General features: G+C 47.2%; 1 protein-coding gene across 2 annotated transcripts in view; it reads left to right on the top strand.

Moving 5' to 3' along the window:
- DNAJB12 (DnaJ heat shock protein family (Hsp40) member B12) overlaps positions 1–22,765 on the top strand; it is a 33,750-nt gene that overhangs the window by 5,949 nt on the left and 5,036 nt on the right. For both annotated transcript variants that reach the window (XM_048506116.1, XM_048506117.1), the window contains exons 2-7: positions 477–651; positions 3,489–3,634; positions 10,793–10,978; positions 14,908–14,987; positions 16,227–16,336; positions 22,535–22,707. In XM_048506116.1, the coding sequence (XP_048362073.1) occupies positions 477–651; positions 3,489–3,634; positions 10,793–10,978; positions 14,908–14,987; positions 16,227–16,336; positions 22,535–22,707 (870 nt within the window). The remainder of the gene's footprint in view (positions 1–476; positions 652–3,488; positions 3,635–10,792; positions 10,979–14,907; positions 14,988–16,226; positions 16,337–22,534; positions 22,708–22,765) is intronic.

The following is a 22,765-nucleotide window of genomic DNA, read 5'->3' as shown; positions in this document are numbered from 1 at the left end:
CATTTAAAAGCAGCGAAAACATAAAAACATTTCTAATAAATATAATAAGTTACAATAAGATAGGTGGCGTTCAGCAATCTACCATTTTAGTTCCCTCCCCTCCCCTGGGGGGGGGGGGGAAATCCCATGTTCCAGTCTAAAAATTCCCTCCCCCTTCCAAGAGGGAGGAGTGGCGAGTCTAAGATGACATCTGACCCCGATATCAGGGCCGGAGGAGGGGGCACCATCAACGGCCGGTGCCTCCGAAGGCCCGGCGGAACAGCTCCGTCTTACAGGCCCTGCGGAACTCAAATGATTTCTCTCTGCACATAGAAGAGTAAAAATTTCAGACAGCCAGAAATTCTTGGATGGACGTACCTACGCTGTTAAAGGAATATGAAAACATTTGATGGTGACAGAGATGGAGTCATGAAAGAGAGAAGCTATGTGCCAAAATCGTGCTGAATTGACTCACCGCTGTATCTTCTTCCTTTCAGTTCTGCTTGAGTCTCTCACCAAGAAGGAACACTCCTCTAATGACCATTCCCCGCCCAAGGAATCCACAAACCCCAACCTTAGGAAAATGAGCGGCGAATTTTCTTCTGCCAATGGGGAGGCAGGTGGAGAGACTACTAAAGGTTATACGCCAGATCAGGTAGATGCGGTTAAGAGGTAAGTGCCTAGATCAAACATTGACTATCAGTAAGCCAGGCTGTCTGGTTGTCTTGTGGTAAATTCTTTCTGTCCTTGTTGGAAGTGAGAGGGGAGCCTAGAATACAATATAGTCACGAAGGCAACGTGAAATCTCCATATATACCAGCATAAGATTTAAGAGCAGCTCGGCTGCTCCAGCAGTTCTACCACTAGGGGGTATCTTTTATCATTTTTACATTTAAACTTAATATCCTGACGCATGGTTTTAAAAGAGCCCAGAGAGTTGCTTAAATCATATAAAAAAGTCAATAAAACCTCTGTTCAGTAAAAGGTAGCACTTGAAATCAAAAGAGCATTACAGGGCAATCAGAATATATAGCAGAAAAAAACACATGCCATAGCAACAGCAACACATTCCCAGCTGGCTGCCCATACAGTTTGCAGGGAAAACGTGTTTGGGTTTTTTTGAGTAGCAGTTTGGAACGTTCACCACAACAAAACAGTGGTCCCTGACCTCCACAAAATCCCAGCACATAGCAGGTTTGCTGAGCCTCTTAGAGAGGGGAGTTTTGTAACGAGGGCAGCGTCACGGGAAAGGCCCAGTCCCTTGCTGACCACCCTGGCATCAGGTCAAGCTGGGTATTGTTGGTGGCAGGGCATTCTCAGTACCTTTGGGACTTCCTGCATGCCTTGATCTTTCATAGACTCCTTATTCACTACATTTACATTCTAGCCTTTAGGATTATGCTACCATTATGAGCTGGATGGGCTTTTTCTTTTATTTTAGGGGTCAGTTGTTAGGTGTCTGAGCATGGGCGAGTTGTATTAATTTAAGGTGCGTGTGTATGTAATTACACTGGACTGCGTTATTCCTGCAAATAACTTACAGTCTTTTAAATCTAATCCCCAGAGCCAGGCTTCTCAGCTTCGAGCAGAGATCCGCATTGTGTACCTGTAGGCTGTGTCTGGGTGGTTAAGCTTTGTTTTTTCCTAATAAAACATTCATCTTTTGGGTCGGGGGTGCATAAGATACCCTCAATAGCCTTTCATCTGTTTTGAGTGAAAATATGATTGCTCCTTCATGAGAGATCAGTTATTCTTGTGTCCTGACATTTGGAAGCCTGGATGTTTTGAAGCTAACTGGAGAAGAAGAAGAAGAAGAAGGCTTTATTTACGGTCAATGACCAAATATTGAAGCTAATTGCAATTTGGGGGTGTGACATTGAGCCAAGCCATTTCCTAAATTAACTTTTCTTCAGGGCAGTACACATTTGTGCCACTAGGGAGCAGCATTTTCACCAGATTAATTCAGAAATTGATCTTGAAGGACCTATGGCTTGGCTTTCAATCCTTTGTTGTTGCACAAGTTAAAGGATGCTTTTACTCAGATGTAAAAAGGGAAGGATGGGGGAAACTCCTTCTAGGTCTGGAGTTCTGTTCACAGTTTCTTGGAGCCTGTGCTGATGTATACCCATGAAATATATTGCTGCTCTGGTGTTCATGGGTTCTTTTTCCTGTAAGTTATGTGCCTGCAGTTTGTGGGGTACAGCTTTGCATTTTATGTTTTTGTACAGAAAGACTTTTAAAGCAAGGGAGGGGATACACATCAGAGGCCCATAATAACAAATCAGTAGACAGGAGCAGGTTGTGTTTTTTTTTGAAGCACCTAAAGCAGAAACCTCTTGGGAGATTGCTTCCTTTCCAGTAATGATTTCCAAGGCACCTGCCTGTTCCTCTCATCTACTGCTGCTCTTGATCTTCTCTCATGCCCCTCCTCCCACCTGAGTGTTTCTCAAATGGTGCATCACAGAAGCTCTCTGTCCATCTCTTCTTACTCACAAACTATGAGCAGCCCCCCACCCCACCCCCCAGGGTGTATAGAACTCCTGAGAGCAAGAGGGCGTGAAGTTTTAGAGCCTCCTGCAGCCAGAAGAGCAAGAGACGCCCTCACACAGCAGAGGGAGCTATAATCCAGTAAGAAGCGTGGAAGTGTTGGAAGTTCTAGCTTGCCACAGCAGCTTCTCCTGCTTCCTCACCTGGCTGGTTTGAGGAGAGAGTCAGATGCCCTCCTTTCCTCTAAAGCTGGTATTGGCTTGGAGGCCTAGTTCGCAGACCCCTTGGACTCAAAGCAGCAAACTTACCTGTGGATAGCTCTGTGTGTAGATTTATGTGATTGTCTGCTAAAGAACTGGTTGCCAGTAGGGAGATTGCTGGATGTCGGAGGCGTCGTGGGAAAAAATTGCCCAGGGCAAAATGGTGCCCCCCCCGCCCCCCATGCCTCACTTACCTAAGCCAGTGGTGGTCCCAGGCAGCCGGGCCGGGCTGGGCCAAGAGGGGGAGGGGGGGGTGTGGGCAATTTTCCGCCCCCATGTGACCGAACGGGGGCCCACCCCGGGCATTTGTCCCCATCTCACCCCGTGGAAGCTACACCACTGCTGGGGGTGGGAGGCAGTGTTCAGAAGGTAGAATAATTCTAGAAGGAGATCTGATTTCCATGCAGTTTGAGAAACATGACTTTCGTTCTTCAATACAGGCCTGGACTTTTAAGGCTTGAAAAGAGAGGGGACCATTCATAGGACAAAATGCAGGTGACCGCTTGGTGTATGTTGAGAGAGGAGGTGCTGTTTGCTGTTAGTGAATGGCGATGGGGGCGGGACTCAGTGACACCACAGCATGTCTTTGAATGGGTTTCCCAGCCAGTGACTTGATGCAGTGGTTTTGATCCCAGCAACAAAGTAAAATGAGAGGGTGGTATTAGATTGCCTTTTAAGGGGTGGGAGGGGTGGGATGGACAGTTAATATGTTTACCTGTCTCAGATTAACAACTGCTGTCTGATCAACTCTCTAATTTCTAGGGTAAAACAATGTAAAGACTATTATGAAATTCTGGGAGTAAGCAGAGACGCCTCTGAGGAGGACCTGAAAAAAGCTTACCGGAAATTAGCATTGAAATTTCACCCCGATAAGAATCATGCACCAGGTGCTACGGAGGCCTTTAAAGGTAAGGCGTGGCTTTTGTTCTGTGAGTCATTGCCTGGTTCTGCAAAAGTGGTATTTTTGTGCGTGGGCATATTTTTGGCTGAGGTTAGTGGAGGTTGATCGTTACTCCATTCAGTTGAAACCTGGGAGAGACTGGCTTGCTTGTTTCACACGTGGCTTCTTAAACGTGTCTTCCAGCTGCTGGTGCAGCAGTCAAGCTGTAATACATACATGAGTCAGATGACATCCTTGTGCGCGTAAATTGATCCGGCATAGATCTGTTCTCAGCAGAGAAGAACTCCAGTTCACGCAACTATTTTGAGAATGTGGATTAAGGAAACAGATATTGAACTCTGTTGGCCATTTCAATAAACAGTTGAGATGACTGTGTCTTAAACCTCCTGGCAGCCTCCCCCCTCCCCCCTTCTCCTTTTCCCCCTCCCCTCCTTTCCTCCCACTGTCTTTTTTTCTGCCCACCTTGGTGTTCAGCTTTACCTCCTGTGCCTCTTTCTCTTCTTCTTCCTCTTCTCCTCTCTTGTCTTTGGCCTTTTTCAGTCTGTTCCTCCTCCCTGCTCTGGTTGACTGACACCAAGACACGGAAGCCAGGGCAGTGTTGCTTGGGAGTGCCAACTAGTAACCTCTAAATGACCACTGAGATCTTGATCAGGATTTTTTTTAAAGATATCACCTTCTGTACTTATTGCAGATGTTGATTCGTTTCGGGGTTTTATACCAGTGTTTGGGAAGTTTTTAAAGTTTCAGATTTTCTGTAAACTTAGCCTTCTTCCAGATGTGCAAAAATAATTCCCTATCCGTATATGGCCCCACTGTGTGGATTTTTTAATCTGCACTTCTTTAGAATTAGATATATGATCATCAGGATCAGATAGCGAAGGTTTGTTTGTTCAGAATTTGTTGCTATATTATTTGAAGCTGTCAACTTTTTGATCATGAAAACTATAGACTTATAATTTATTTTCACGGCTGGGGGATGAGGGTGTCTCGGGGAGAGAGCAGGCTGGATGCCAAAGGGGGTGTTCAACACTGAATCATTGCTTGGTTCTTCTCCACCTGGCAGCGTTGTATATAGGCAGTCTAAAGGGTGTGCTTTGTGTAGCCTTGATGGGTTTAAAGGCTGTCTTTGATTCTGTATGTTGGGAGAATCTGTGGACCAATCTTTGTGCATCTTCCTTTATTCTACCTACTGGTGGGACCCTATGTTATTCTGTGTGGATTATGCTGTCCTTTTATTTAGATCACTGGTAGGTCTGCATAGATTGCAATGGAGGGGGGGGGGTTGGTAATAAACTGTGACAAGTCTAAAATGATGGGGGAGGGTGTTGAGCATTGTAGTCCGTGAACATCTGGAGCACCATAGGTTGGCCACCCCAACCTAGGTAGTCTTTTTCAAGCTTCTCGCTCATGGAAACCTCACAAAGAGTACTCCTTGCTCTCAGTAGCCAGTTCCTACTGTTTGTTGGCGGCTGTTTGTTGCTGCTTTCTCAGCTGGGTTTGTGTCACTGTTGGATGGGGTGGCCAGTTGGATTACTGAAATTGGTGGCGCTGTTGATCGCTCTTTTCTTCAGAAAGACAAGGAAGTTCCTCATTGTGTTGCCTCTGTGGTTCTTCAATTGGAACTGCACTTGGGATCAGTTATATGCCAAGTCGGCAAGTCGGCTTGTCCCTGTCATTTGAATATCTTGTTTTCCGGGGATACTAATTGCTTTCTTTTGTTCAGACCCTTGTGCTTCTCACTGGGGGTCCCATTTTGAACCTAACTTTCTTTTTTAAGGATTGTCCCCTCGGTTTCTTTTGCCCTCTGGGCCCACAGACTGCTAAAATAATCCCAGAGTAATCAGGGGCTTTTCTTTTGGCTAGGATAAATCCTCTTCCCTCGAATCAATTGTGTGTATTACAGTTCTCTCATATTTTCTTTGATTGTGTGTTGAGTTACCCCTGAAAGACTTCTGTATGTAGCCATTGATAGTTTCCAAACCCTTCCCTTGTTTCTCTGTCTTCCTTGCTACCTGATACTGATTCTGGACCTACTTTAGCTGTGACTTAAATTTTAGCTCTAGGCAGTGGTGGCGAACCTATGGCACTCCAGATGTTCATGAACTACAATTCCCATCAGCCAATTGGCCATGCTGGCAGGGGCTGATGGGAATTGTAGTCCATGAACATCTGGAGTGCCATAGGTTTGCCACCACGGCTCTAGGGGCTTCTATGTAGGGGTGGAAGTAGAGGATAGTATCTGTGAAACTGATTCCGTCAAAGACCTCTAGGTCATCGGGTTGTTAAACAAAGAAATTAGCAAACTCTGTCGATGGTCGTCTGGTTCTTTTGAAGCCCCGTCGCACTTGACAGAAAAAAGGTTCTGCTAATCCTTTAGGCACTGGAACTAGATTAGATCTGCATTTTTCTAGACGTTTCCGCAATCTAGCACAAAACCTTTCTTCAGTCGTTTGTCCTTCTGTCTTTGCAGAGTGGCAAAAGGCGGGTTCCTTCACCTGTAGACTTAAGTGATGATATTTACTGATGGCTCTAGCAAGAGGTTCAAGTCCAAACAGGAGCATGTGGCAGGATACACTTTATTCTCTTCCAGGAGGTAATCTTTAACCTGGTTCCATTGCATGGCTCCATTTGCACTCCTTGCCTTTAGCACCAGCAGGGCCCACTAGCGTTGTTCCCTTTAGCTTCAGAGAACAGAAAGAAACCGGACCGCTCGTCAGAAATGTCTTGGTTAATACTGTTCTGCCCTTGACATCAGCTGGCGCTTTAGTGTTCGGTCTCTTCGGGACGGCTGACAGTGTGACATTTTGTCTCGTTTTAAATACATCACATTCCTCGACTTCCTTGGATTAGGCCTGTAAAAAAAGTCGGATTTGCTTTGCTGTAGATCGTGTGGATCCGTCTTCGTCTCAGACAGAGCCAGTGCTCAGGGAAGCCTGCAGTTGCCCGTTTGTTGTAGTCGATCCCCGTTCTCTGGGTGTCCGAGAGTTTACTGTTGCTCAGCCGTCTGGTTGCATTTAAACTATTCATATAGTTAAAAAACTGTAGAAGCTTGTACACTTTGGCTAAAGATGTGACAACGTTGGGGCATCACTGCTGATGACATTTTTAAGCCCTCCCTTCTGAATGCTAAAGCAGATACAACACTTTGCATTCCCAGCACATCATTGATTTAAGCACAGCAAGCAGGCCAAATTCATTTTATATTTTTTATTATTGGGTTTAAATGTTTATACTCCACTTTTCTCCCCAGTGGGGATCCAAAGCAGCTTACAACATTCTCCCTTCCTTAACTTTAACCTCGCAAAAGCCCTACGTGGCCGAAACTGAGTGACTGGCCCAATCAGGCTACCATGGCAGAATAGAGATTCGAACCTAGCTCTCCCAGGTCGTAGTCCCACACTCTAACCACTCTGCCTTACAGGCAGGAGGAGCCTTTCGCAAGCTTTTAAATGAGCTGTGTGGGTTCAGTGTCTGAGAAGATACTTCTGGAATATATAATTGTTCATGCTTCTTTTTGTTTCTTAAGCTGATGGCACAATTCTGTGCAGAGACAGTCGTGCCTGAGGACGTAGATTTCAGTGAGTTGAAACTAGAGAACCTCTGCACAGGACTGTGCCGAAAGAACTCTGAACCGCACAGGTATCGTGTGCCTTTGGTTTTTCCTTGGGGTTGTTTCCACCTTGAGCACTCATGATCCCTGCTTGGATCCCACCATACAAGTCCACTGATGGGCACTTCTTTGGAAGAGGGGCTGTGATTTCTGCTCATTCTCTCCTTCCCATTAACCACTTTACCCCCTAAGCAAGAGTCTGCTGACCCACCTCCCACCAGAATTACAGGAGGCAGAACCAGGCAAGTCCGACTCCAGAAAGATCTCCTTGCAAAATGAAGCCTGTGTTTGTGGAGTACCTTCCCCATCTTCTCCCTCCTGCTGCAGCCCATGAGGCTCCCAAATTGGGAGGCGGGGGGACCCTCACAGGATGGGGGCAAGGCGGGGGATCGGCAGCAGGAGGGAGAATTGATGGAAATGTTCCCCTTCTGCAGAACGTGAGGCGAGGATGCCAGCCATTGTGAACGCACCCTTCTGGCTGGGCTTCGTGAGGAGGCTTTTGAATTGCCGACATTGTTCTAGCTATTTCCTCTTATCCAGCTACTGAATCATTGGTGAACTGTGGGGTAACGCGTGGAGTCTAGTACAGTAGTTTCCTGGAAGAGGGAACAAATGGAACTGAGAAATAGTTATGTCCAAAGGGGGGTGGGGGGAAGAAATATACTTTGGTCATTAAGAGACGAGTCGAGGTCAGCAACTTGAATCTTGTTGCAGAATTGTTTCCCCCGGTTCCAGCATTGCTTAAGGTTGTCTAGGGGCCCAACACATTACCTAAGCTCTGTCGTAATTTGGAGGTAAATCGAGTTCTTGCATTCGGTTGCATTTCTTTGCACGTCATTTGGGGAGAGTGATTTTTCCAACGAAATGTTCAGTCTGTGTTGTGTTTGTGGATTTGACCATGCAGGTAGATCTGAAGAGTTAATGCGGTAATTTACAGATTGTGTGGGAGCAAAGAAAGAAGAAAATAAATGAGAAGTTCTCAAGGAAAGCCCAGAAGTTGAAGCATAATGGGCTTTAAAGGACTTTTTGAGTAATTATAATTTCAGTGCATCATAAACAAAAGCCCAGCGGAGTACCACGTAAAACCAGAAGCAACAGTGAATCACTGTTCTCCTGACTGCTGTAAAGACAAGCACTGCATCATGGGCTGTGCAATTTATTATGAAGTGCTGGGCAGTAAATAGAACTCAATATATACATCAATTCAAAGCCTTTACTGGCATATCAGAATGTTAAAATAAGATGATAAAATAAGAATGGAAATAATAAAAAGGAAAAGGGTTGTATACATTTGTTCTATACCTACAGAGATAGGCGGGTTTAGTGAATCATTTTCTTTCAGTTACTTCAAGAAGAAAATTTGCAGCAATCTCAGCAAATGTAGAATCAGAATTGTTTAAAAGATATGGAATGGCAGCCGAGGGCCATAGTAAGTAATGGGATGGAATTTGCATATCTGTCTCTGACACCCTTGGTTTGGGGGCAATGGAAGAGGGAATGGGCTGTGGTTTCAATCTGATTTGGGCTGCAGGGACACAATCTTTGCGCTTTATCAAGATTTCTGAACCTGCCACGAAGAAAAGAGGAGGGCATAACATTAAATCGAGAGAGGGTCGGGCCTTGTCTTTGTGTTGGATTAACCAAGGTAATTAGATAATTAGCTGTTTGGCTTGAGTGGGGGGGGGGATTCCTAAACAATATATACGTCATACAACATACTACTTTAAATCCTACAACAGTGTATAAATATAAATAAATAAATGGCCCCTGGACAGCACTGATATTTCACAACCTCAGTCGCAAGGAAGATACATAGCTTTGTATACAGGCGAACCAAGCACCGTATACAGTTCCAAATGCTGCCGTGGTACAATATAGCCGGTATAGTCTGTGAGCACACTGAAGGTATAAAAGTAATGTGTGCATAAACTTGAGTATATATGTTGTTCTATTGATCGCATTGCACTTTATAATAAATTGCACAGCCTGTGATATAGGCCTTGTCTTTACAGCAGCCAGGAATACGATTATTCACTGTTGTTTCTAATTTCAGTACATCTACATGATTTTCTTCAGCTGCACATTGAAGTACTACTAACTACTACTATTACTACTACTACTAATAATAATACTATATTCTTATTCTGTCCTTCCTCCAAAGTACTCAGGATAGCCTATAATGATTCCCCCTGCCTCCATTTGTATCCTTAAATTAAAGAAAGAGGGAGACTGCCTGAAGCTGGAAGAGCCTGAAGTGAACTTGATTTTTGAGTCGGGATCCGAACGCAGCTCTCTCTCTCTGATTTTAATTCAGTGCTCTGACCAAGAGAGACTTCCTTTTGAGACACGTTCACTGTAGGCAAGTTCACAGTTTTAAGAGCCAGCAACGTTTTCTAGCTTCCCAGCTTGGGCCATCATTCATCTTGGAGTCAGGAACCAATAAAGAAGCAGGAGCTCCACTTGGCTTATCTTGCTGGACCCGACTACTTTAGAGCAGGTGGGGGAATCAGGCATTTGAATTCTCCCTTTTAATAAAGCCAAAATTAAAAACCTTCCCTGTTCGTTCAAAGCTAGGAAGAAAACCTTTTCCTTGTTGTGCTAGCTTTCTGTGTGCAAGGATTTGCTTTTTCATGTGAGAGAAGACAATGGCATCTGCTCTCCTGCCTGCAGTCTAAACTAGCGCATTCCAGCTATGGGTGATGTCATTGGGTCCACAGGTCCTGTCATTGGACCCAAAGCTGTCTGAGTTGAGGAGCACCAATGCTTAATAAGTGCCCCATTGGGCAGGATGTGGGCAGGCACGCACGCACTGGCTGTCACATGATAACAGCACTCATCATGTGTCGAAGAGGATGCATGGGTTGGGCGAAGGGCTTGGATTGGTGCTTCAGAAGGCCTGGTCTTCCTTTCATTTGCACATATCCTTGAAAGACGTTGGTCTAGCATGAGGACGTGGCTTTCAAAAAAGCTGGAGCAGGCCATAAATCTTTACCACCCAACCACTGGAAGAGTGGCTGCTGTTATCGATGTTCTTCTAGCATTTTCATAAGTGCTGTCCAGATGTGTCACATACATTCTGTTGATCATCTTTACAAACAGCTTTGTTAGATGGATGTGGGTGAATGTCCCTGTTCTGCAGATGGAGGGGGTGGGTGAGCTGGAAAGGCTGTTTGCTGAAGGCCACCCAGGTAATGAGGCTTTTAAGAAGAAGAGGAGGAGTTTGGATTTATATCCTTGCTTTCTGTCCTGTAAGGAGATTCAAAGGGGCTGACAATCTCCTTTCCTGCCCCCACAACAAACACCCTGTGAGGTGGGTGGCACTGAGAGAGCTCCAAACAACTGTGTCTAGGCCAAGGAGTGCACAAGCTAATCTGGTTCTCCAGATAAGCCTCCACAGCTCAAGTGGCAGAGTGGGGAATCAAACCCAGTTCTCCAGATTAGAGTGTACCTGCTCTTAACCACTACACCATGCTTCCTCTCTTTAACTAAGGCTTGATAGCTTTTCTGACTTAGCTGTCGTCTGCAGGAAAACAACTGACTGTCTTCTTCTTTCAGCCATAGGTAACGCTTACGCAGTATTGAGCAACCCGGAGAAGAGGAAGCAGTACGACCAGTTCGGAGAGGCGAAAATCAGTCCCACCCGGCACGGACACGGCCCTCCGGACTTCCACCGCGGGTTCGAAGCTGACATTTCCCCTGAAGACCTCTTCAATATGTTCTTTGGGGGTGGTTTTCCTTCTAGTAAGCCTTTTGTTTCAAGTCCATTCTGAAGTGATTGGGGGAGGGGGGAGTGCACGCGAGGGGTGGCGGGGGGGGGGGCACTCGGCCAGCTCTTCTCCTCGTTCTCATGCCAGAACACTGGCGCATCGTAGATAAGCGGGGATTACCCTGTTTGTCCAATATTGACTGAAAGGTCCCAGGCTTGCAAAGCTGGGCAAACAGCCAACCAGACATGTCAGCAAATAGCATCATCAGAGACGGGGAAGACGTGCTGGGAGTCCCTAGTCAGCTGTGTAGCCCAGTTGGTCTTCTGTGGGGATGGGGAGTCAGTTTTGAGGGGGCAGTATTTCCCCTTCCAGTTTAGCTTCACAAAAATGAAAATGGCCAGGCTATCTACCTTTAAAGATGACTTGAAGTGCCTGGGTTGATGAATTGTAGCTCGATCCCTTAGTCCACATCTGCACCTGCGGACTATACACATACACAATACACGTCTGATGTATTGTAGCTCCATCCCTTAGCTCCATCCCTTAGTCACACATCTGCACCCTCCTGCTGGGAAGGATGAATGAAAAGGATTCCCCAGAGGATCAGTTGGGAATTGAGAGGAGTCTTCCCTTCCCTGAGAGCAAAGCTACCGGGAGAGGGAAGAGAGGGGGAGCATCGGCCAGGAGATGCCCCTGGATGCCCTTCTTGTCTGTCAGAGCTCACAGCAAGGAGACGGAGCTCCCCAGCGTCTTCCCTTGTGATGATGGCTGATCATCGTACGCAGGTCCAATTTGACACAGTGGGAAGGTGTGGAGCTGCCACCCGCTGCAGCATGTGGATCGGCTTCTTTGCTTCGGCCCCTTGGAGGACCTTTTCTGCATTGTCCTGCTGTCTGTTAGTAGCCCTCTGTAATCTGTATTGCAAAGTGCAGTGGGTTGGTTGATGACGCCTGAAGGGGCCTGGCTGGGAGGATAACACCCAGAGGGTCCCACCCGCAGCCCCTTCCCGGCTGTCATCTCAGTTCTTTGATCATCTGAATTGAGTCAGAGAATCTGCCTGCAATTAAAAAAAAACTAAAACGTCTGCTTTTAGTTAAGTTTCAACTTTGCAAAAGGTGGCAGGTCTTAGGAAGTGGCTGAGTGGGCCTCAGAGTGCCAAAATCAAGTCTAGAGAACATCCCCAGGGGCAGTTCATTCAACCAGCAGATCAGCAGGTAAACTTGTTCTTGGAATTTAGTTCTTTAGGCTGGGGGAGGGGGGGCTGAGGGGGGGCGCTGTCCATGGTTGGTCATTCTGCATACTCAAAACTCCATGGATGCAACAGATCAGTGTAGCCTTTCACTTCCTGTGACCTGCTACCCGCAATTCTGTAATGACGCCCAACAAGGATTAGACCCTGCATCAGTACTGTGGATTTGGCTTATGCAGTTCCAGTTCAGCAGCAGAAACTGTGATACTGTCATCTGTGGCCGTAGCACTCTGTGAAGACCACGCTTGTCCCCCGGCCGCAGTCAGGCTTGTGGTTTTTCCCGGGTTAGAGGTGGTTAGGGGTTAATTTTGCTGCTGAATCAGGACTCTGCAGTGCCCCACTTTTGAATTCAGCCTTTTGCATGCCAGAAACACAAAACAGAGGCTTTGCGACCCAGGAATTGGCCAAAATTGCCAGCTCTGCTCTAAATAAAAAAAATAATAACATCAAGTCGTGAGTGCTTTCTGCTGTCTGGACAGAGATCGCTTATTAGCGTGCGCTTGTCTTTTCCCAGTGGGAGAGATGGCCTCGTTGTGTTTTATTGTCTGTCCTAAAGGCAGAAGATGCCAGGGCTTGATAAAAAGCTTTATTTGCTTGGAATGTGTTTGCTGTAAAACTTGGGCTTGTTCCGCTGGGAAAGCCCTGCAGCTGTGGGAGAGAAACCAGTAGCAGCCAAATCCCCTCACCATCACAGACATGGAGCATGTTACTAGTCTGCGGCTGATAAATAAAAGGTCTGTTTTTTAAAAAAGGCCTGCTTAACAGCAACAAAATAATTGGATAAATATGTACTGGAGTTAATGCACTAATCTGGTATTAGGGTTTTGGCACTATCACCTTTCTGGGAAAGGGCAATACGCAGGTTAGGCAGACAGGGTTGGCATTCAGTGTTGCTCCAGAATGGCTGCATAAACTTACAAACAAGCCCAAGAGCCCCCGTGCATGTTCAGTTTTGAAACATCCTCAAACATACAAGTGTGATCTTTAGTCTCTCCGTCTCCTGGACATCCCAGTCACAAACACCACCAGAAACCTGGAGGAGCTGGAATGCCGAGAGCCTCAAGTTCCCATTGGTTTAAGCATGCCTTATAGGCAAGCAAAGCCAGAGCCCGGCCTGACGCATGGCTTCTGTGATGGCCAGCTCCCAAGGTTTTTGGCTCTCTGGCCCAGCAGTGGGCCTTTGCAGCCTTTAACCTTGCTCGTCGCATGGTTAATGTCGCAATTTGTGATACTTGGTAGATCGGTATCCCTGCACACATTTGCTCTGTAGCCCTGCATGTCTTGGAGCTTGGCTGTGGGAGACCTCTGCAGAGAGATACATGACAGCATCATGGGTGGCCAGCCTAGAGATCCAAGGAGATTGTCAAAATCAAGGGCACCCCTCTAGAAGACCCTTCCCCTTCACATAATCGGGCTGATCCTGCGTCATCTTCTGGCACTGACCCATAGAGGCCACGGCAGACAGGGACCCAAGAGGCACGGAAGGAGAAGAGGCACCAGAGGCAGAGTTGAGCCTTCGGGGACCTCTTGAGAAGAGAAGACCAGGGCTTGGGGGCAGTGGAGGGGGGGTCGTACTTACCTGAGTCTCCCTGGCAGGCCCTAACCTTAATAGAGAGCCCAAAGGAAGAAGAACCTGGGAGTGCTGCACCCCTGCCCGCAACGGGAAGCCTCCGAGAGTGGTGGAGCCTGCCTGGAGGGAACGCCGGGGAGAACCACGTGAGACGAGATCCCCTTGGGCACAGAACCATTGGATGGCTGAGGGCGTGGGGTGGCCTGGTGGCAGCTTGCATGAAGAACTGCGTGGCTGGGCAGGTGGGAGTAGGCAGGGAGAGGGCTCCGACCTCTGTGGGGCTCAGGAGACAGCCAGGATCCCTGGTGGAATGCCAGCAGCACCGACCCGTTTCTTTCCTGAACAAATCGCTTTCAGTTGAAACCGTGGGCAGCCCTCTTGGACTGCGGACAATCCTAGTTGAAAAAGAAAAACTTGTGCCCTGTGCTTTGTGGAATGAGCGCCGTGGGCTTGCAACTACAGCGGGATTAGTTACAGATTCCTGTTGTGGTTTGAACTGTGTCCATATCTATAGTCTAGGCCAGCCCCAGGGGCTGATGGGAATTGTAGTCCATGAACTTTTTCTTTATTTTTTTAACATTTGGGGACCAGAGTTGGACACCCCTGGTCTAGACACTTTACCAACTGTCTGTTTTTTTACAGTACTGGTGAGGAAGTTTAACTAAGAGTGTAGGTCTCCTTGTAACAGCCAGCCCAAAGTGTCAATAGATGAATCCTCTGGTACTAAACTCAGTACATAGCATGACCTTTTGCTAACCTCCATGGAACTCAGTTCAGGGTTTGAGAGCCTGACAGTGGGATGGGGTCTTGTCCCAAGAGCTTCTTCCAGTGGAGCGGAAGGCCACTTCTAGCACAGTGGAGCCACAGGAATGCAACCTAATGTCAACCCAAGTAGTTTGATTAACCTGGTTTTCCCATCACAGCCTCTTGACCAATCCTGTCTGTTATTTCGGCCATTATGGATTCATTCCAGGCCTCTCCCTGTTCTCTCAGTTACCGCTGCAGTCAGTCACTTGATGGAACAGCATTCCAGGCACAGAATGTTTTACATTCTGTTGCGGCTCTGGTGTCCTATCCTATGTTCTCCTTTAGTTAGTGAACGAGGTGTTTCCAACTGTCCCTCATAGGTGTCTTTCACCCACAGGTAACGTTCACGTATATAGCAACGGCAGGATGCGATATACCTATCACCAGAGGCAAGACAGGCGAGAACACCAGGGCGATGTAAGTTGCAACCAAGAAGAGGAGAGAGCTATAATGTTTCAAGAAACGTAGAAGTACCTAAGTAAAACAGTGTGCCTTTGATGCTCCTTGTATCCTAACAGGTTTTATTAATTTTTCTCTTTGCCAACTCAAGGGGGCGCTGTCTTCCCTTTCTGGGAATGAAGAGATAATGAGCGAGCAGCTGCCTTCATTATACTGAAATGCTAATATTACCAAACCCATCATACACATTCCAAAAATGGTTGCCGTTTTGATGTGAAAAAGGAATTCCAGGTCCATGTTCCCTCTCCCCCACCCCCAGCACTTGTCGCTCGTTGGTGTTTGTTGTGAGAACATTCTTCTGGCTTCTGCATCGTCACTCCATCTGTTCTTCCAAAGGCCCAGGTGGATTCTAATCTGGAGAACCAGATTTGACTCTTCCACCTGAGTGGCAGAGGCTTATCTGGTGAACCAGATGTGTTTCCCCACTCCTACATTCCTGCTGGGTGACCTTGGGCTAGTCACAGTCCTTCAGAACTCTCTCAGCCCCACCTACCTCACAAGGTATCTTTTGTGGGGAGAGGAAGGGAAAGGAGCTTGTAACCCACCTTGAGTCTCCTTACAGGAGAGAAAGGTGGGATATAAGTCCAAACTCTTCTTCTAAATCATTTCGTCCTGTGGACCCACAATAATCTCTAAGCAGTAACCCCAAACTGGCCAGTGCCTTTAGAGCTTTCAGAAATCCTGTTGGCGTTTCTGGGTGCTGTCTATCAAACTCGGTGTTTTCAGGCGCTGTCTGGCAACCAGTTCTGGCAACAAATTCTGTATTCAGTGAATGCAGAATAGGAGATCTGAAAGAATAGAGACTTCAGCCTTTGGAACATAAGAAGGGGCTGAACATAGTGGCCAGTCTGGGCTGTCATAATAGCCTCACAGATAGTCAAAGGTTTGAAAATATGAGTATGGGAGGAGAAGGCATCAAAATTCAATAAGGATAGATTTGGCCCTCGTGGTGCAGTGGTTAGACCATCGGACTAGGATCTGGGAGACCCAGATTCGAATCCGCACTCGGCCATGGACACTTGCTGGATGACCCTGGGCCAGCCACACAATTCAGCCTAACCCAGATTACAGTTGTTGTCAGAATTAAACGGACGAGCGGAGTTTGATGTCAGCCACTTTGGGTCCCCACTGGGGAGAAATCTGGGAGCCATCTTGTGAATGCACCTCCCCTGACGCCCTCCCCTCCTTCCTCCCCAGGGTGGCCTTGGGCTGTTTGTCCAGCTGATGCCTATCCTCATCCTCATCATTGTGTCCGCGCTCAGCCAGATGATGGTTTCAAGTCCGCCGTACAGCCTGAGTCACAGACCGTGAGTTCCTGTTACCTTATTCAGCACACTGAGGCCCGGCCTGTTGGGTACCTGGAGGGAACTGGGAGGAAAGGGCTTCTTTGCCCGTTTCTGGTTCGTTGCACATGTTCTTTCCTATATGGTGTTTTTCTTCTCTTCCTTATGTTCCTCATGCTTGCTTCCTGGCACGACTTGCTGCCTGCTGAGATAAGAGCCACAGGAACTGCTCAGGCATTCGTGTAGCAGAGGCTCCGCAGCAGCCTCGGAGTCCTTGGTTGGTTGGTTGGGTGAAAATGCTGCCAGATCTGGCTGTTTCCTGCGAACTGAAAAATCTGGCCACATTGGCCGTTCTAGATAAGGCTGCTGTTTTGCAAGGGAGAAGATCCCTTATCGTGCCATGTGCTTTCCGGTACAATTCTAAGCAGAGTTGCTCTCTTCCAAGCCTGTGGATTGCTACTTTTATCACTTTTCATGTCCTGTGTGGAATCGTTTGTGCATTTCTTTTTTGTGCACCTTGAGGTGATGTTGAGGGAGTTCTAGGATCAACAGTTCAGTGAATCAAGCCCGGAATGGCCTGAGCAGCGGGGGGGTGGGGGGGGAACCCTGCTTCTTTCTTTCCTCCCAGGAGTGCTGAGCCAAGGCTCGTGACTCCAGCCAGCTGTCTGTCACTGCTGAGGAAAAACAAACTGATACCGGGAGTCCCGCAGCGATGGCTGCTTCCTCGTCATGTGAAAGGTGGCCGTTTGCTGTCGTACCACAGAGATAACCAGTTCTCACTGCGCAGGGACCAGCTCTACCCGCTGATTAATGAGCAACGATGACGCTATCCGGGAAAGTCCTAGATACGCTCCAAGGACATCGTGTTTGAATGGACCTCTGTGCGTGTGTGCTTGTTTTGCATTAGGGGTTGGCAAAGGGCAGCATTTGGGCTGGTGCCACCTGCCCCTTTTCCCAGCTGTCAGCCCAATCTCTCCTTCCTGCCGCCTGCACGAGCAGGGATTTGAAAAAACCACAAGGGGAGGTGAAACTGGACCAGAGCACTTGGCCAAGAGTAGTGCTTCTTTGTTCTCTCTTTCATCCTAGTTTTTCCCCTAGTACCTTCTGTGTGGGATAGTAGATCACCCTGTCAGATGAGCCCTGGGTCTTGCAGTATCTGACACAGTTTCACAGGGTCTGTAAGCCAGAGTTGTTCCACCAGGCCCATCCAGTGGGTTTCCCTCTCCCCCTCGAAATTGTCCTGTTCATTCTTTTTAAATCAGTATCCACGTTTCAATTGTCAAGAGTTTTTACGGCATCTGGATAAATTGTACTAGATTCTTATAGGATAGACTGAGGTGTTGTGTCAGTTTTGCTTTTATGATGGAAGCCGCCCTAAGCCTGCAAGGGGAAGGTTGGCCTATCAATAGAATAAAATGTAAAGGGAGGGAGGCTTTGGGAGGTCGCAGAGCTTATCTGTAAAGGCTGCAAAGTACTGGCTAGGCAGCAGTCGGCGGGCTGCTTCCCTCCCTCGCCAGCTTCATGGAGTGCAGAACTCAGGGGCCTTGGCTGTTTTGCAGGAAGGCAGACGTATCTGTTGTTTTGTTTCACAACAGAGGCGACCAGTTTCAGCCATGTGGCGTCGGAGAGCTCAAATTTTAACTTTTTAAAAAACGGTAAGGTGTTTGTGTGTCCGTGGGGACACAGCCTTGCCCTAAGCTAGACAGTTGGTCCATCAGGAGTGGTGCAGCTGGGCTGCAGCTCTGCCCTGTAATCCAACTAAGATCCTTTAGCAGGGCACTGAGCTCAAAACCACGTGCGTGTGATGCCTGTGCTGTAACCACTGGACTGCGGCACCTCCAAGTGATCAGTTTCATGGCCATTTGAAGTGTTCTACGTGCCTCTGTGGTGGGGAGGTTAGATAAGCTGGAAAGGGGATAGTTTGTGGAATTGCATACTATGCCAAGAAAGAGAAGCTATTCTCCTTCAAGCCGGTTCCCGTTGTGCATAATGATGGACTTAAATCAGGGCAGGAGAAAAACCCGCAGCTTAAACTTATGAATTCAGGTGTGAATTGTAATTCCTGTTTGTTTGGCAATCCGTGGGTTGTGTTTAAATTGCTCGTTTTCCACTGCACACATTCCCCTGGATAGATGCTCGCTTTGGGGAAAGTGTTGGGATATTCATATTTCAGGGTCAGACCTTCTGGTTTGGCACCAGCACATTTGCCATGTGCAGAATGTCTGAAATGCTGAATGTTGAAGCTTGAAGCTCAACTTTAGAGGTGTTGCTGATTGTGTGTGCTCTATCGTGTCTGTTGTTACTTGTGCCAGCGTGCCTTCTCTGGCCACCCACACAGTAGTATCTCTACTGGATCTTCAGTATGTTTTGGTCTGCTAGTGACACCTCTGTTCTTTGGAAAGGGCCTCTTGCGAGATGATGTAGGTGTGACATATGACTTTTCTTATACGTTTGGGGTGGGCAGAGGAAAACAGCTGGCATCTTCTGTTTTGGGCTTTAGTCAGAAGGGAGAGCTGTTCGCTGTTTTGTTGGATTTAAAATATTTCTATGCTGAGACAAGCGAAAACAGAAAAGTGATTGTACCCCCTCCCAGGGACTTTGGTGATGGGAGGGTAATAAGTATACAGAAAATAAATAAATATAACTAGATAGATACTACATCTTAACAAGGACAAAATACAGGTACAACTTCAAATTAAACATTCTCAGTGGGGTAAAACAAGGCCTCACAACCAATAATTGGAGATCCAACAGAGACCAGGGGCTAGATCAAAATGTTTTAGCCCATCATTTGGTGGTCAGTAGGCTGGGGCCCAGGCAAGTGTGTCTTTGACAGGCTGGGTGCTGTCTCTCTTCTGCGAGGAGGGGGAGGAAAAAAGAGGTTTCAGCGGGAGAGCTGATTGACAGATGAAGTTGGGAGCAAGTGATCTCCTAAGAACTCTGGACTTAAACTGTTCAGGGCTTCAAATCTGCTCTGGGAATGTACTGTAGCACTGCAGTGCTATCACAGTGAAAAAAGCCAATGTATTCAAGTGGCTTCTTTCTACTCGCCATGCCATCTGTGTGTGTCTTTCTTATGCTTTCCTGGCCAGGTAATTGAGGCAGCTGTCCTCTTGCAATGATTTCTCTTTTCTCGGAGTGAGATTTGGAAAATTTGTTGAAGGAGCAGTATTTAAGTCTCCTGCTTGCGGCTTCGGTTCCACCAGGCCCTGGCAAAGTGGCTGCATGCAAGGCAAACACAGTTCCTCTGAAATTAAGACTTATTTGTATTGATCAGTGTACGGCAAAAGGATTCTGATTTTTTTTCAGGGAACAGATCGGGGAAGGTGTCACAAAAGGTGATGTGATTCTTTAAGGGTCAGTGAGGAATCTGCAGAATAGTAGATTTTGCCCTGGCATTTGTGGATGCTTTTTGAATGTCCATGTAGCCCTGCAAACTCACCAGGGACAGCTGGAATACTGGAAGCTTGTCAGCAAAACCGCCTGCTAACTTGATTATGAATAGGCGGGGCAACAGATCAGCAGGCATTTGGATGCAAAACTAAGTCCGCCCTATCTTTCCCAGGGCAGTAGGCTCCTGTTTCTCACACCATCAAGCCCAAATTAGTCATCCTCAGTGCCACCCTAAGAAAGGAAGTTCCCTTTCTGGGCATCTCCTAGATTTTTAGGTTTACCTGTAATGGCAAAATGAGCCGGGGGGTGGGGGGCATCCTGAGCCTTAAGTGTGCCATCTCTCAGCTCCTTCTACTCCAGTAATTGTAAAGCTTGAGATTGTTTCTTAGTTATCAAGATATGATTTATACTTCAGGTTAAGATTACTTTGTTCCCTGGGTCAGGGAGAAAATTGGAACCCCCAGAGCTCCTCTTGCATTTCAGCACTTGATCCGACCACTCTTTCTCAGCTTTTGAGATCGCTTCTCATTTTTATAAGAATAAATATCCTCCCCTCCAATTCCCCCCTCCCCCCAGTAAAGAACTGGATGGAAACTTAAAACACAGAGGAAGCCAAATGCATCAGTTGGCTCATCACAGGAACATCAGCTGCATCCAGCCAAATGGCAAACCTCTTGGCATTGATCCCATCTGCTTCCTCCGCAACAGAATACAACAAATGCATTCTTCTGTAGCGCTTGTCACTGAAGCTGTAGCGTGAGCACCGGCCAGCAGGAGGCGATGGTGACTCACTGCATTCTACAGGCAGCAGTTTAGGGAAATCTGGGAATCTGAGCTTGGCAGTGGGAAGAGCTTTGACTGCTACAAAGATAGGCCTTCAGAAGCCATCTCGGCGCTGCTTCCGGGTGATCAATCTGGTGCTCACTGTAGATCACTGTCTGCACAAACAAGCCCTCCCACAAAACTAGAACCCTTTTCCAGGTTAGACTTGACTCCCTCCTTACTAACTGCCACCATTCAACACGCATGAGGTGGAGATGCTGTCAGAGCTTTCGGTTTACTGCAAGGAAGAATCCAAAATTCCTCAGTCAGAAGTACCTGCTATTGTAAAAAATTGCAGGGAGTCGGGTCAGGCAGTTCGAACAAAGTAGTGTCAGCAGGTTTTGTTGCAACTAGCTTGGGTTTTCTTGGGCGAACGATTGCAGTCCCGGCAGAACAAAAACGGGATGGACTGAAGGCAGCGAACAAGCTTTTGGCCTCCTTTGAGTTCTTTGTCAGGTTGAGGGTTGAACAAAACAATAGGTGCATAACTGTAATAAAAGCAAATCTGGGTGTGTGCGGAGGTGCCTCTGGCAGGCTTCGGTTCACACTCGGCAGAGCCATGCGTTACAGCCGATATGCAAATGTTTTTAATGGTTGAGCGTTTTGATGTTGTGGGAGCTAATTCTGTCTGGATCAGGAGCAGCAGCCTGCTTTGCAGAAGCCATGCCGGCCCTCCTGGGTTTCAGGCCGGCTGCTCTGGGCAGCAGTCTGAGGGCCTGCGATCGCTCTGGCATTGTCTGTACCAGGAAGGGTCAAACAGGAGGTTTGCAATTTGGCTGAATGCAGCTGATGTTCCTGTCATGATCCAACCGATGCATTTGGTTTTCTCTGACTGTCCCTGCCTGGGTACACGTCCGCTTGGGTACACGTTCCCACATAAGCCCCTCCAAGCAGAATAGAAATAAAATCTATGACAAGGCCGCTGGAATCTTCAAGAGTAGCGGGGTCTCACCTCTCCAGCCTGTGGAAACTTTTCACCCTCGCCTGCAGATGCCGTCTTGCCCTTTTAAAAGCTTTTCCTTGTAGCCATGAAGGCTTCAGACTCGTGGGGTTCTTGACCCACCAGTGCCTGGATGTTATAAATGCCATGAAACACGGAATGACAGCCCCTCTATTAGTTCCCCTGTCGCTGGACAGAAGAGAGAGCAATTGCTTTGCATTTGTACAGAGTACAAGGCCCAGCCTTTAAGGAGGATGGAATTACAGCTGTTGGGTCCATTCTTCTGCTTGTGTAAAATGTTCTCCAGTGCATCAAGCCAAGAGACTGCCCAGCATTCCCTCAGGAAGTGAAAGGTAGCCGTGGTTTCCAAGAAGTGGCTGGCCTTTCCTTTTAAGAAAGAAGGATTTGCTTGCCTGTTTAATATTAAGCTCTGAGAAGCACAGCAAATTGGTTACTGCTCAACTTTTATATGTTCTAATCTAGAACACTGGTCATTAGGGAAGATTTTTGGTGTAACTCTCCTTAGGAGTACTCTGCACATGCACAGAGAGGAGTTGTGGCAAAAAAAATTTTTTACAGAATCTTGGAATCTATCGAGGGAGTGTCAAAAATTGTAACCATCTCATATTCCAGATGGCATATGCCATTCTTTGTTTCAAGTATTTTCCCTTTTTAAAATCCTTCTGGGTGGCAAATGGACTATTAAATGGCCTTGATGGTCTTCTTTTGGGATTTGGCACATGCAGAATTTCTCTTCTCTGTGAGTAAAAAGCAACCAACAAGTTCTGTTTTTACATCATCACTGTTCACAGATTGACCTGCAATTGGTCTTAGCGATTTGGGACCTACCAAATTGAACACAGCCCATGAGAGAGAGGGGGAGGGGGAGGGAGGGGGAGAGAGGGAGAGAGAGAGACCATTTTTGTCAGCTAGAAGGACTGGAGAATTTATTGAGCCCCTGGTCTTGGCTTGGCAATGTGCACGTTTGACAAGGCTAGCCATTCCTTTCTCCCAGTGTCCTGTCTTCTTCTAGTGATTTTTGACTCTTTCTTCACCTTCTTGACCAGGTCTGTCGGCCACATACACAAGAGATCAACAGAGCACTTGAAAGTGGCCTATTACGTATCCGACACCTTTGCAGAAGAATATGCGGGCACAAACTTGAAGAACGTAGAGAGGAGCGTGGAAGATGACTATATTGCAAACCTCAGAAATAACTGCTGGAAGGAGAAACAGCAGAGTAAGTGAGCCAGCATTTTTTTAAAAAAACTTCACTCCCAGGTCATATTGTTCTCTTT

The sequence above is a fragment of the Sphaerodactylus townsendi genome, linkage group LG08, assembly GCF_021028975.2.
Source record: "Sphaerodactylus townsendi isolate TG3544 linkage group LG08, MPM_Stown_v2.3, whole genome shotgun sequence".
Classification (NCBI taxonomy): domain Eukaryota; kingdom Metazoa; phylum Chordata; class Lepidosauria; order Squamata; family Sphaerodactylidae; genus Sphaerodactylus; species Sphaerodactylus townsendi.
Note: the sequence above shows the minus strand (reverse complement) of the source record. Positions and strands in the feature narration are given on the sequence as shown.